The following is a 14,461-nucleotide window of genomic DNA, read 5'->3' as shown; positions in this document are numbered from 1 at the left end:
GGGTTAGGGTTAGGTTTAGGTTTAGGGTTAGGGATAGGGATAGGGATAGGGTTGTCCAATGAAAACTCGCGGGGGCGTGGTTATGGCAGAAGTTTGTTGGTAAAAAAAAGCACGCATACCACGTGCTCATAAAGCACTCGGCTCAGAACCTGCCGCTGACCGGACGGACGTCGGAAAGTCACTTCCACTATAACGTTACTCGAGGACGCCACAAAACGGAGAAAACCATTGTATGGTATAAACTATTCTGGTGAGCTATTTAGAGCTGGATTAACAGAAATGTTGCGGTATTGTTGTCATATGATACATCGCTGCTAGCTATCCTAGTTCTTCTGAGTCCAGTCGAATAGGATAATTTACGTAAAATGTAAGAAATATGGCTACATCGTTGTAGAAACGTGATGGCAAGATACTGTTGAAAACAGTAGGTTTTGCGTAATATGGCTGTTCCGTAGTGTAGTATACTTTATCACAATCATGTGTAGTCTATGTTGCTGATCATATCGTTCTGTTTTGTGGGAACTGTCAAGTTGTTGACTTTAATTTATCTCTACTTTCTCTGATATCGGGTAACGGCAGGGGAAGTGAGGGTTTTTTCAGTATAGAGAATCACATTTCGTACCGCCTCCAGCACTCGATAAAAAAACTGACAACCTATACACATTTTGCGTAGTAGGTGCCAGTTTTTAGTTTTCCAGTGATTTATGTTGTAAAATGTGTGCGACCTCGAAATATATTTGGGAGCATTTGTGCGAGTGCACATAATTGTTCTGTTGCGACCTTTCCCCCCCCAACTTCAGTCGGTGTCGTTCGCGGTAGCGGTGAAAACGAGAAGGTTTTCCCTCCCATTACTTTGACTTGACTAGGAGGAGGAGGAGGGTTGCAGAAATACGGGGCTTGGACTGGCTCTCGATTTCACGAACGCATCTATCAACTTGAGTTCAAGTTATGCTCAGGTTATCGAATAGACAATGCTTTTTCTATGGGAGCGTGGAGGCTCTTCTCCATTCACTGACATAAAACCGCTGGTCCTGCCTACAGGTTTGGCCTGACAACCTACATTATAGTCACATTGCCTTGATGTGCCCTCATTTTGTATGTATACAGTTATCAAATATACATGCATGCATGCATGCATGCATGCATGCACACATCCACAACACTCAGGAGTGCACAGACACTGTTGTTGTCTGATGGCTGCTCAGTTTTGCACCAGGGTGAAGTGAGCCAATGGCTGAAAGTGCTCCCTATCCGCCACAGCTCGTCATAGAGGGGGTGGGAGGGGTTGTCCAGAATGGACTTCAGTTTGTCTCCAGGCTGTCCAATTGCTGCCCCACAACAGAGCTGGCCTTTCTCACCAGCTTGTATAAAATAACCTCAGCATATACAAGGCACACAGAACACCAGAAAATTGACCATATTTAGAGTATGAACATATTAGAGAGAGGATTACATTGTGTCATGAAGATTCCTCACGGCTTCCTAAGTACCCAGTGATTACATTATCATTTTGAGCTGTCAGAATTGTATATATCACCCTCCCAAAATTACTGATTGAGTGCTAAGAAAGGTATATAAGCACACAATGCAGATCTCTCCTTCAGTCAATACCTGGACCTGGACATTGTTCCTTTCTCCTAAACTAAAGTATCTACCCAATTATACTACAGAAGCTCTCTCGCCCTGCCAGGGACAATATTATCCATTACCGCGTCTAACTCTTTTCTACACTTCCGTCTCTAGAGAGAACTTATGTTACTCACCGAAGTGAGAGAAATCACATTGACGAAACCAGGCTAGTCGACATTTTTAAGTACAAAAAGTGTTTTTTTATATAAAAAGTGGAGGATGGAAAGTCATGCCTTGGAGAAAAGGCTTTCATCGTTCAAATACCATTTTCACTTCGGAAGTGTAACATTAGGCAGAGTGAAAAGCAGTAATAGATAATAATATTGTCCCTGGAAGGGTGTACGGCGAAATGCATATAACGTAAAACCAGAGCTAACGCGCCATATTGCCTCATGCTACTTGCTGATTCAAATTTTTTTTTTTTTTATGAAAACGGATTGCTCTTGAATTAATCTATTTAATCTTTTTACAGATCTGTAAAGGAAACAAGTTCAACATGACCATAGTACTACGACTACAGGGACTGAATATTGAGGCTGGTTCTGAAGATATACGCACATTTTTTGAAGATGTCTGTATACCAGAAGGTGGTGTTTGCATTATAGGAGGAAGTCTTGGTGAAGCATTCATTCAGTTCACCACTGAAAGAGATGGGCAACTTGCGATGCGTCGCTCAGGGTGTCTCCTCAGAGGATCTCAGGTGACTCTGCATATTAGCAGCCTTGGGGAGTTGAAAGAGAAAATAGATTCAAAGCTACAACAGGAAAAGAAAATGGAATCAAAGCTGCAACAGGAACTGCCTTCAACTGCACCCCGACTTGTACCCTCACCTGATGCTGCTACTACCCTACTTAATGGGCTGATTGCTGCTCTCCAAGGAATGCAGTCAAATCAGCAGGAAGAGTCAAACAACCCTGTGCCACATCCTATAAGTCCTACTAGGTCTGATGGCGCAGCCATTGCTGTGGAGGAGTTGACCAGATCAAGGCCAGGATATGTCAGACTCTTTGGCCTGCGATTGCCAGTCACCAAGCAGGATATCTGCTGTTTCTTTAAAGGTCTGCAAATCCAGGAGGTGATATCTAACGTGAAACTTAGCCTTGGCCGTGTCTGCTGCCTGGTGAAATTTGCGGACACCCAGGATGCATCTGATGCTCTACACTTCAACAACCAATGGTTAGGTTCCGACCGTGTGGAGGTCCGTGGAGCTTCGGAGAAGATTTGGACGTATGCAGTCCAGCAATGTCATGATCCTACCTCTGAACCTCAGTTAACACAGCATGAGCCCCAAGAAAAACCCTTGTATGATGAACCCAGGCGACACCGATCTTCCTCCTCCAGGATCGGGGCCAAGAGACATTCTTCGGAGGAACGTTCACTCTTTACTTCACCCAAGAGGCCCAGATCTAAATGTGTTGAGGAGTACTATGTCATGGTCAAGAACCTGTCCAAAAAGATGACAAAGACCGATATAAAAGAATTATTTGGATGTCCAAATATCCCCCACAGCAGAGTTATACACCTACTTGACAAGGATCGCCTGCGAACAGATACTGCATTTTTCATATTTCACCAACCACAGAATTATGTGAATGCTATGAATCTCAGTGGTTGTCATGTAGGGTCCCAGACCATTGAAGTCTCCTCAATCACTCGTGAAAAGATGAAGGCCATGTTGTCGGAGTCCAGAATGTTTTCTTCTGAACAAGACTTCGCTTTAAGGGGAGACACAAACAAAACAAAGAGGCTCTGTCGCAAGAACCCAGTGAGAAGAAAAGTGAGTGTTCTCCCCACAGCTCAAACATGCTTATATGTACGGAACATGCCAGCAGATGTGCAGAAAACCGATGTGAAGGAATTGTTTAGCCAATTTAAACTGAATGATAGGTTCATCATCTTTTTGTGTGAAGGCGAGGCTGTGGTACAGTTTAAAACAGAGAACTTTGCTGCAACGGCGCAGAAACGAAATGGACAGAACTTCCTTGGGTCTCAGGTACTCATGACCCGCATAAGCGTTCAACAGATGCAGGATCTTTGTGAAACAACCAAGAAGGGAAACAAAACTCCAGTAATGGCATTGTAAGATGAGACAAAAGGCAAGGATTTCAAAGGAATAAGAAACCTTGGGACTTGGGCCGTGTCTTCAATTAATTGACTTTCATCTAAGGTACAATGCATCTGCTACAAACCATGTGACATTTGGACAGCAAGAAGTCATTCTCTGAGAATGACCATTACCGAAGACGTCTGTTTAGACTTAATAATCTCACCACTCGACATTCCTTTTGTTCATATCCAGCATATTGTTCTTCACAATATTATGGAACAATATTTTTTGTTTATATCCATTGTTTTTCAGTTTTGCCAATGTGCCTCTTCATTGTTACATTTGTAATTTTATTAAAATCTATTATAATTAGCATTCTTGCTTATTATTTTACTCACCATTAATGAACTGTAGAAGTTGTGGTATTTCAGACACTGGCCTTAAAATCGCACTGAAATGAAAAAAGCATTCTGTCCCATTTTGGTTCACATAATTAGACAGTGTTCACCTATTCAACGATGTATGCCCAAAAAATTAAAAAATTCTACTTTCGTTGTAATCTTATATCAAAGTATATCATTTCTTATTTCCTGGAAAACGGTATGTCACGTGCAATGACGACAACAGGTACCTTAGATTTTAGGCCAATAATCTCACGACATCCACCCGTCAATCAATGCTATCCTTCTATTGAATCTGTCTAAAGTTCTTAAAACCCGTCCACTTGTCAATGTTCCAATCAAATTCTTCTAAACATATGTCCCACCCTCAGCTTGTTTGCGTCGGAAATACTTCAAACTACGGAAGTTAGATCTCAAACGTCCGTTTCAGTGTGCCTTTAAAGGAGTAGTAAAGGGAAAATGCATGTTTAGCCCTGTTTTCAGGTTACTTATGACCAAAATGGTGGGAGAGCAATTATCAGACTCTCAAAAGTGCTAGTTTTGTCAACGTTTTGATCTGAACCATTGTATATGATCATAAGTAACCTTAAAACAGGGCTAAACATGCATTTTCCCTTTACTACTCATTTAAGAGGGTTTGAATAATCACTAGATGCAAGAGAGTCTAGTGATGCCATTGTTTAGTTTTTAATTGCTAACCAGCATTTACGTGTTGACTGCATATTCTGTGGACACATGAATTGTGTATGGTATGGTCCACAACAGATGGATGTTGTGCAAATTGAAAATGTGACTAAACAAAAGGTTGAACAGAAAGTTGTTAGACTTGGTTGAGACCTCCAATATTATGAGCTTTTGACACAGCGAGAATTTAATCTTGCAACAATAATTACAGATATGAATCAAGAATGACATCAGAAATGAGAGTTGAACCTTTTATTGAGACTGGTGTGGTAGAAAACATGAAAATGTATGCATGGATTACATGTCATCAACCTTTTTATCTACAGACAAACTTTCTAAAACTTTGTTTTCATACTTTTGACAATATTTTGCAGAACAGTTCATAGTACCACTATAAAACATGAATACTGTCTGTGAAAGAAAAAAGCCTTCACAAATCTCAATTTGGTCCAAAAACTATAAATTACAAAAACGAATACTAAAAAATCTAATTTGCACTCATAAGTACATCTTCTGAATAAAAGAATACTTGGAAGGGATCAAAGCTCAAGTGTAAAGCCATTTCACCCTTCATTCTGGGAAGACGACACTAGTAGGTGCAGAGTAGACCGCCCCCCTTTCTGGGTGCATGTCGTGAGATGATGGCTGTGGTGCGTCACCAAGGTGGGCCTGGAGGGTGAGAGAACCGCTGTCACATGTAGTCGTGTGTCAATTGTAGAACCTGGATGGACCGTCAGAGTATCTGGATGGACCTGCAGAGAAAGAAGAGTTGAGCTCGCAAGGTAGAGTACTGGCCCCCTGGTGGAGTACTGAAAGGGAATGAAGACTCTGTAGACGAGATCCCTGTGAATGAGGTAGAGTCCAAGGCAGGTGCTTCGTACCAGAGAAGCTGCTTGAGTAGCGGTCACCACTGCTCGGCATTCTGGAGGAGGGAGCGGGGGAGGAGTATCCCATTGAACTCATAGAAGAACTGTTCTTCTGACCAGGACCCTGCAGGATAGACCGCACATTTGCACACACAAAATCAACAAGGAATTAATGAGACGCACATTGGAGCAATCTCTTTGAGCAATGACATCATGCTTGCTGGCGTCAACAAATCAAATGCAACATTTCTTTATCCTGATTCCAACAGTACCATAGATGATTGTCAGTGGAACGAGTTCTGATTCCAACAGTTTCCTGGAACGAGTTCTGATTAGGATTAATGATTAACGGTATAATGATGTCTTAACGCTAGATCTCTCAAATAACTTATCCCCTCCCCACAGTCATGCACAACATACAAGCTTTCAGTGACGTACACCAACCTTAGAATTCGACTTCTCTAGAAGTCATGGTCAATTTCCACAATTGGACAGGCACAGGTACAGCAAGTAAACATGGGCTAATCCCCCTTGCACGTATTCAAAAATACTTTTCCTATTAGTCCAACACATTCATTATAGGTTGGATTAATAAATTGATTGCAAGCATTTTACTGTTGATCCTGTTACTGTATACTGTTGATCCTTTTTCACTCATATCTTCATCAGATGAATGCCTCAGACGCACCAGATGACTGATGGCGATCCCATTTAATTTCTCAGGCAATCTTCTAATCCCACAAACTTCCATCCTCTGGGTCTTCGGCAGGGGATGATTTTGATCTCCCAGTACCCTCTCCGAGCGATCCAACCTCCCCATCCTGGTTGTTGTTGGGGTGCATACTCCCTTCTTCCTCGTCCAGTATCTTGGGAACCAATGGGTTGTGGTTGAATGGTGAGGGGTCAAGTCTTCTCTACTGAGGAGTCCAATCCTTAGGTTTCACAATCCCACGGTTAACCTGCCCTGTGCGCCTGACTTCTCTCATGCTTTCTCTCATGCTTTCAGGTGGGGTTAACCTTCTCTGGTCTGGGGCTTTCAGGCGGGGTTAACCTTCTCTCTGGTCCGGGGCTTTCAGGTGGGGTTAACCTCTCTGGTCTGGGGCTTTCAGGTGGGGTTAACCTTCTCTGGTCTGGGGCTTTCAGGTGGGGTTAACCTTCTCTGGTCTGGGGCTTTCAGGTGGGGTTAACCTTCTCTCTGGTCCGGGGCTTTCAGGTGGGGTTAACCTCTCTGGTCTGGGGCTTTCAGGTGGGGTTAACCTTCTCTGGTCTGGGGCTTTCAGGTGGGGTTAACCTTCTCTGGTCTGGGGCTTTCAGGTGGGGTTAACCTTCTCTGGTCTGGGGCTTTCAGGTGGGGTTAACCTTCTCTCTGGTCCGGGGCTTTCAGGTGGGGTTAACCTCTCTGGTCTGGGGCTTTCAGGTGGGGTTAACCTTCTCTGGTCTGGGGCTTTCAGGTGGGGTTAACCTTCTCTGGTCTGGGGCTTTCAGGTGGGGTTAACCTTCTCTCTGGTCTGGGGCTTTCAGGCGGGGTTAACCTTCTCTGGTCTGGGGCTTTCAGGTGGGGTTAACCTTCTCTCTGGTCTGGGGCTTTCAGGTGGGGTTAACCTTCTCTGGTCTGGGGCTTTCAGGTGGGGTTAACCATCTCTCTGGTCTGGGGCTTTCAGGCGGGGTTAACCTTCTCTGGTCTGGGGCTTTCAGGTGGGGTTAGCCTTCTCTCTGGTCCGGGGCTTTCAGGCGGGGTTAACCTTCTCTCTGGTCTGGGGCTTTCAGGTGGGGTTAACCTTCTCTGGTCTGGGGCTTTCAGGCGGGGTTAACCTTCTCTGGTCTGGGGCTTTCAGGCGGGGTTAACCTTCTCTCTGGTCTGGGGCTTTCAGGTGGGGTTAACCTTCTCTGGTCTGGGGCTTTCAGGCGGGGTTAACCTTCTCTCTGGTCCGGGGCTTTCAGGCGGGGTTAACCTTCTCTCTGGTCCGGGGCTTTCAGGTGGGGTTAACCTTCTCTCTGGTCTGGGGCGTTCAGGCGGGGTTAACCTTCTCTCTGGTCTGGGGCTTTCAGGCGGGGTTAACCTTCTCTCTGGTCTGGGGCTTTCAGGCGGGGTTAACCTTCTCTCTGGTCTGGGGCTTTCAGGTGGGGTTAACCTTCTCTCTGGTCTGGGGCTTTCAGGTGGGGTTAACCTTCTCTCTGGTCTGGGGCTTTCAGGTGGGGTTAACCTTCTCTGGTCCAGGGCTTTCAGGTGGGGTTAACCTTCTCTCTGGTCTGGGGCTTTCAGGCGGGGTTAACCTTCTCTCTGGTCTGGGGCTTTCAGGTGGGGTTAACCTTCTCTCTGGTCTGGGGCTTTCAGGTGGGGTTAACCTTCTCTGGTCTGGGGCTTTCAGGCGGGGTTAACCTTCTCTGGTCCAGGGCTTTCAGGGGACTCGGCAGGATTTTTTGGGAGGGCACTGGTTGCTCATTGAGTGCCTCTTGGTGCAGTGTTTATTGATGGATTTCTCTGCTTAGCAACAGCACACATGCACACAGGCTTCGGGTGTTCAGGTCAAAGGTCGGGGGTTCTTGCGGCTTTTGGGTGACCAGGTTGCTTTGGTTTGGTTTGAACCTGTTCTCGCTCAGGCCTTCTTGATACTTCCTTGGGCCTTCTCATCTTCCTCGCAGACTGAAGGGTTGACCAGTTATGGGTTTTCACGTCTTATGTCTACACTTGAAACTCCTCATAGTTTCCAAGGGGCCGGTGCTAGTAGCACTCGATAACATGAACCTGAAGTCATGACTGCCACTTACAGTAGTGAAATCACTTACGGTAATATCTGGTAACCAGGACCTCATTCTTTTGACAACCCACAGTACGTACACCAAAACATCCTGCTACATGATGTATCGGACAGCAGTTAAAGTTGTTTGAGGCAGATGAGAAGCGGTTTTGAATGCAAGAACTGAAGATTTGGAGGCAGGGCTGAAAATTAACACCTGCCACTGGCCAAATGCAGGTAAAATTTCCAATTGGCGACTAGATTTCGGAAGGCTATCTGAAAAAAATATATACTTGGCCGGTAGATTTTTTCATCTACAGTCCCCTTGGCAGGTGACTCACTGTGAGCCAAAAAGTTAATTTTCACCCCTGTTTGGAGGTGTAATTTGGGCTGAGCGGCGGATACGTGTTTACATACCGAGGACACACTCCTGAGTCTGTACTCCATCAACACGTCCGTCAGCTTCTGAGTCACCTTCAACACAATCTGGGCATCGTTCTCGTTCTCAATCCTGAATGAGTCCTACACACACAAGTGCAAACAGAAATCCCCAGCCAACGTAAGCAAATTGCATTTACGCAGAAATACAGAAGAGAAGACGGAAATATTTACAAGCCGATCGCGGTACAGCCGATGGGGAACCTACCAGGTATTTTAGTAGAGTGGAGGGGAGGTTGCTTCCCTCTGGCGCAGCTCCCATTAATCCTGGTCTGTCTACTGGGCCGCTCCCCGTTTGACCACCCCTGAACTCGTCAGGATAGCGCCTTCCAGGGGCTTCTCCCAACAGACCCCCCATCCCAAATCCCTCTCTCCTGCCAGTCATCCCAAAACCATCACCGCCTCCTCCCCCTAAGCGCAGACCTTCATCTGGGAAGCGCCTGGGACCCATGTCCCCTCCTGAAAAGGCCGGCCCGGAGTGAATCAGGGGATCGGAGTAGCCCCCCATGCCCAACTCCCCTTCTCCTCCCATGGGGTAGTCAGAGAGGAGGCCTCCCTGAGGGGGAAACTCCCCTGGAAATAGAGCATCGGAAAACCTGCCTCCTGCAGAGGACACAGGGGAGAAACCAGCATCAGCACAAGAGCAACTTTCACCACTGCTATGACAGGATTAAGAGGCATCCGTTACCTGGTTTTGGCCCTCGCAGTCCCATCCCTGGTCCTCCTGGACCCCCTGCAGCTGCCACCTTAGGTATTGCTGAGCCTGAGACAATGAAAGAGCCAACATATACATGACAAGCACTGAGTCTGGTAGAGGCTTTGTTCATTACTCCCATATTTCACACTACTGTGTTGACCCCGAATGGTATTATGTTGGCCGTTTCCAGCCCAACTCCAGGGACCATGGATGGTGGGTGTATAAACCATAATGGACTTACGTAGTCCTTGGAAGGCAGCGACGTCCCTGGGCTCCTTCAGGATAACCTAAAACCAGCCAAGATGAGGTCAATATTCTACCTAAATTAGCCACGACTCAAAACACAGGGCAAGAGCGCCGCCTTTTGACAGGGCAGGTGGTAGAGCTGTTGCCATAATGAGTCGTCAAATCCCTTAAAGGTACCGAACGAAACGTGAATCAAAACAATCCGTTTTTGTTTATTTTTGAAATTCCTCGATTATATGGTTCCTTGTAGTCTAATAAACATGTTGAATCACTTGAATGTCTTTCTTACCTTGTAATTTCTTCACAAAATGATATTTAGCTAATGTTTTGAAAACAACAAAGATGTGTGAAATGTCACTATCATGTGCTCCGCGTATTGACCCATTGAAGTAGTACGTGATTTTCGGGGACCATCTTCTCAAATTTGCTCTAGAGCGCATACAAGTGGTCAAAAACCACATTGGGTACCTTTAAGGTAGTGTGCGATGGGAAAGTAGAAACTAAGTCAAGACAGTTTAGGCGTCCTCCTCAGTTGACCCCCACCCCCAGCTCACTCACTCGTAGCTGTCCCCTGCCCTCAGTCTTCTCCACCTCTGCTGCAATGTCTCGAATGCCCTTCCTCACAGCAGGGTCCTTCACTGCTGCCTCCTCCTCGTAGGGAACCTTAAGAGGGTGGTTACGCTTCTAAAACACAGAAGAACAACACGCGCAAAGTTAAATAGCATTCACTTCAAAGGGTGCAAGTGCACAGGCCCCTACTAACACACCCTCATTCAACCGACCTCTGTCAAACTTTCAAACCCACCATGTATCTGAAGCCATGTTTCCAGCCTTTGATGTGGGCCATCATGTCGTTCTGTAGGCGGGTCACCTGGCAGAGTTTGCACTGGTAATGTGGTGGAACAGACTTGCTGGGGCTACGAAACTCCCATACAAACTGGAGACCTGCAGAGACGAGATGCACTGCAAGGTTAGTCATAGTCAATTTATTTTTTACATGCATACTAATTACAACTGTTTAGGTTGCCAAAAGCGTGGGTTCCAAAGGTTAGGGGGCGATCACACCTGGAAAAGACGCTTGAAACGCCTGGGCCAAATATGACAATGACGAAATGGCGCTTCTCGCGTCTGACGCTCAAAAGTTGAAAATAGTTCAACTTTTTTTTTCAATTCAGCGTCTACAAACGCGCGTCAAAACTGACGCGCCTGCAAGAACGCGCGTCAAAAAAGACGCTTGAAAGACGGCCGTCGAAAAAGATGCCGGAACGCCAGTCAGACGCGCCGTATCATAGGAAATCAATGGTTTTACTAGCGTCTCGTTTCTAGCGTCTTTTCCTGGTGTGATCGCCCCCTTAGCGGACTGGATTGGGTAAGGGACCAGTTTGGAGCTGGTTCTAGTACTCACCAACAATGGGCTCTGTGACGCCCTTCAGCTGTTTGCCGAGAGAAGGGATGGTCTGGATGGAGCCACCTTTAGAGGTGAAGACTGAAAAATATACACACAGATCAGTACAAAACACAGATACACACACGAACACTGCAAATCACGCTTGAGACAATCTGGACTCTGACCATGGACAGGTGAGGCTACAGGGCCCCATGTCCCTTTCACCTGACAAACACACAGCCAATGGCTGAAGAGCCACATTCTTCAAAAGAAGATAATAGATTTGGATCTAATACTCTTTACTGAAAGTAAAGACCAAAAGGCATGTCAAAATGCCAAAAGTGGAGTTTAAAGGTATTTTAATTCACTGAACATCAATTAGAAACCCAACCCCCTATGTCTTAGGCTTGTTGAGAGCAGTTGGGAGGGACAATTGCTCTGCACACCCACGTACAGACCACAGGACTCCCACCCGGTACTGCTCTATATCATGTTCATTCACAGGAGTGAAACTTTTGCATGGACACCGAGGAAGCAGTCCCATCAGAGAAGACTGATGTCAAGTGGGAAAGTTGTCCATGTCCCCTACAAAACGCCTGGTTGTTTTAACGGGGAGGAGGTGTAAATCTCTTAGGTCAGGGGGTAATTTGACCACTAGGTAGTGCATAGGCATCAGACCATGATGGTATCCTGGTAATGTAGCAGTAGTATTCTGTCTCTGCGTTGCGTTGTTTCGGTTTGACCCATGTTAAGGACTTGCCCAGGGTGGGATTCGAAACGCTTCTACGAGCTATCCCGCTTGCGAGTCGCACATGCTAACCGTTGCGCTAATAGGGAAGTCCCTCTTAGAGGGACTGTTGGCACACTTTTAACGAGTGAGTTTCACCAACCAACTCGCCACCATTACCTGGGACTCACAACATTTTTACTCAGTTACAGTAGCATAATGCTACATGCACTTTTGTGTCAGATATAGCAGGTACAAAATGAAAGGGTCTACTTCCCATCTGAAACTGCACTACAAGAAACAACTCTTACAGCGACTGCAGTAGGGGAAAGATTTAATGAGGTAAATCATTCTTTAGCGTGAGGTACTAAGTTGTCTAACACCCCACCAATACACAGCACCGGGTCCACAATGACAACCTGCCATTCCCAGAATGAGGACTATGAGGACCCTGATTGATGTCCTGTATCAATATGGTCCTCAAGAGCTAGAGCGGAAACTGTAAATTGGCAGTATACTGCCAGTGTCAACGGTGCTAGATTGTTTCGAGGAAGGGTTGGCGTTTCTAAAGTTGTTCAGTTTATAAACTCCTCAACTCATAAATACACGAGACCTTAAAAAAGACCTTCAAATTAAATCAATCAGTGAATAACTGGTCAGCCCCACAGCCTAAGGCTATGGATGGCACTTCACTGACTCGACCTCTGAGATGCGAGAATCTCAAGAGTGCAAAGGTCATGGACATGCCTCCCACCCAATCAGAAGCCAGCGATGAGGCAAAGAGAAGCGAGGTCTCAGCTCCCCAACTCTCATCAGTGGCAGCAGAACTGTGTGGAGGCGGACTTACCTATGTCAGCAGAAAACTGCGGCTGCTTTCTCTGTCAATGGAGGAACCAACCCAAATAGTGGAGAGAGACACAGGTATTAGTGAGAGGAAGAGGCAGTATATAGGAGGGGTGATGTCCAACATCCCATCCTTGAAGGATAGACAGACCTTTCTTACAGCTCATCCCTCATGTCCTCGCGAGGGCATCAATGAGACATGTCTGCTTTAATTCCCATACATTCAAACTGAAATACTAGGCTTCGAGTTAGATTTTCAAGCCAGTATAAACACATGATAGCAGAGGCGATAAGACCACATCTGCTCGAATTCAGTGGTTGAATCAGTACAACCATGTTCAATATCATTAGGCCCTCTTAAAAAGAAAAATGCATTGAGTCCAGATCTTTTATCCAAAGTCAAGCACTCCAGCAGTCCATTAGAGGGTGATGGAAAACTCAACAGATTATAAACAAGTCTGCATTGCCTGGAATTGCCAGGGGAAGTAGAGGCACTGATTGTCATAAAGCAATTGAGTAAATAAGGTACCGTCTACCAACAGGATCAGAGCAATGTAAATCCTGACAGGTCCAGAGCTTAGCAGACACTCGAGAAAGGCTCACCATCGAGCCAAAGGTTCAATGAACCGGTCCAGAGTGTTGTGAGCGCCGAGCAAGTCATGCTATTTAGAGCTCATGAACAAATGCCGCAACAAGAGCTGCAGGACTGAAAGCCCAACGTACAGAGGTAAAGACGAGTTGAGAGAGAGGTCCTATGGGTTGTACCAGCCTCTGTATTCAATACAGGAGTAGGCCAGTCCCAGGACAAATTAGGGGCCATCTACACGCCCCACAAGAGCCCCACCAGTGTGTCATTCTGGTCGTGCTTCAGGGGCAAAGCAACAGATTGGGCAGCTCCATGAGCCTTGGGGAGGCCAGCAAGCTCCTGCCACCAATCCCTGTAGCCGAAGATGCAGAACCTCAGAGATTTCACACACACCACATTGATTTAGTGGTGCTCACCTTTTTTGGGGAAAACGGTTAGAGAAGAAAATGGCAGCAAACATTCTAGCCGCCCCGCTCATTACTGGGCAGGGCATAGCATTCGAGTAGACAGTCTAACAGTGAAAATGGCTGTATTTGAACTAAAGGTTATCTTTGGTTGTAAGCCAAAGGCAATCGAACTACCTGAATGATCGACGACTTTTGAGCAGGGCTTATGACTAGCTAGTTTCCACCTTTACCTTAGCTCCTCCATTAGCCGTTTTTAACTTCTTCTGTGGCGGCCCAGCGGGTGTAGTAGCATTTCCTTCCATTCTGCAGGGCCACACAACACAACATTACAGTATTATTGAAGGAATAGTGAGGGGTAGCATTAGCATATGGGCCGGGGTTGGCAACGCTCTTCTAGGAATCTCCTTGGTTAGAGACGTTGTTGGCATAGGCCTCAAGCGAAGCTAACCCTAGCCTGGCTAACGTTAGCTCTAGTTTACGTTTTACCGCCTGTAATGTCTAAATGTGTAACGTTACTTAGACAAAATACACAAAGGGACTGTATTATTGCTTATTTTAAGTTAAACGACGCACCTTACCTAAAATCAAAATATAGCTAGCACTAGATCGACCTAAAGTAAGACACACCGCCAACCTTCTGGGATCACGCCTCTCAAAGAAAAAAGGAGAACTGAAGGACCTTTTCAGTAGCATGACGTCAGTTCCCTTGCCTGATATCTTTGTTCATGAAGTGTACATTAATTTGTAAAGCACTAACTGATAATA

At 45.9% G+C, this 14,461-nt stretch overlaps 2 protein-coding genes across 3 annotated transcripts; one reads left to right on the top strand and one right to left on the bottom strand.

The window, feature by feature from the left end:
- Nucleotides 1-163: 163 nt before the first annotated feature.
- Nucleotides 164-3,922, top strand: rbm12ba (RNA binding motif protein 12Ba). Its single transcript, XM_084441687.1, has 2 exons — nt 164-250; nt 2,102-3,922. The coding sequence occupies exon 2, from the start codon at nt 2,126-2,128 to the stop codon at nt 3,710-3,712; it is 1,587 nt and encodes a 528-aa protein (XP_084297813.1). The 5' UTR covers nt 164-250; nt 2,102-2,125; the 3' UTR covers nt 3,713-3,922.
- Nucleotides 3,923-5,037: 1,115 nt separating this feature from the next.
- On the bottom strand, nt 5,038-14,345 carry LOC311311886 (uncharacterized protein). 2 transcript variants are annotated; one of them, XM_084441682.1, is made up of 12 exons: nt 14,275-14,345; nt 13,927-13,999; nt 12,708-12,738; nt 11,152-11,232; nt 10,552-10,691; nt 10,305-10,430; nt 9,742-9,787; nt 9,492-9,566; nt 9,012-9,406; nt 8,783-8,887; nt 5,643-5,751; nt 5,038-5,513 (listed from the first exon to the last, which is right to left on the bottom strand). In XM_084441682.1, the coding sequence occupies exons 2-12, from the start codon at nt 13,996-13,998 to the stop codon at nt 5,470-5,472; spliced, it is 1,224 nt and encodes a 407-aa protein (XP_084297808.1). In that variant the 5' UTR covers nt 13,999; nt 14,275-14,345; the 3' UTR covers nt 5,038-5,469. The 2 variants fall into 2 exon arrangements, with proteins under 2 accessions (XP_084297808.1, XP_084297809.1); XM_084441683.1 differs by having other exon boundaries at nt 14,270-14,337.
- Between the last annotated feature and the right edge of the window lie 116 nt (nt 14,346-14,461).

Source organism: Borostomias antarcticus (genome assembly GCF_949987555.1).
Source record: "Borostomias antarcticus genome assembly, chromosome: 8".
In the NCBI taxonomy this organism is placed as follows: Eukaryota; Metazoa; Chordata; class Actinopteri; order Stomiiformes; family Stomiidae; genus Borostomias; species Borostomias antarcticus.
Note: the sequence above shows the minus strand (reverse complement) of the source record. Positions and strands in the feature narration are given on the sequence as shown.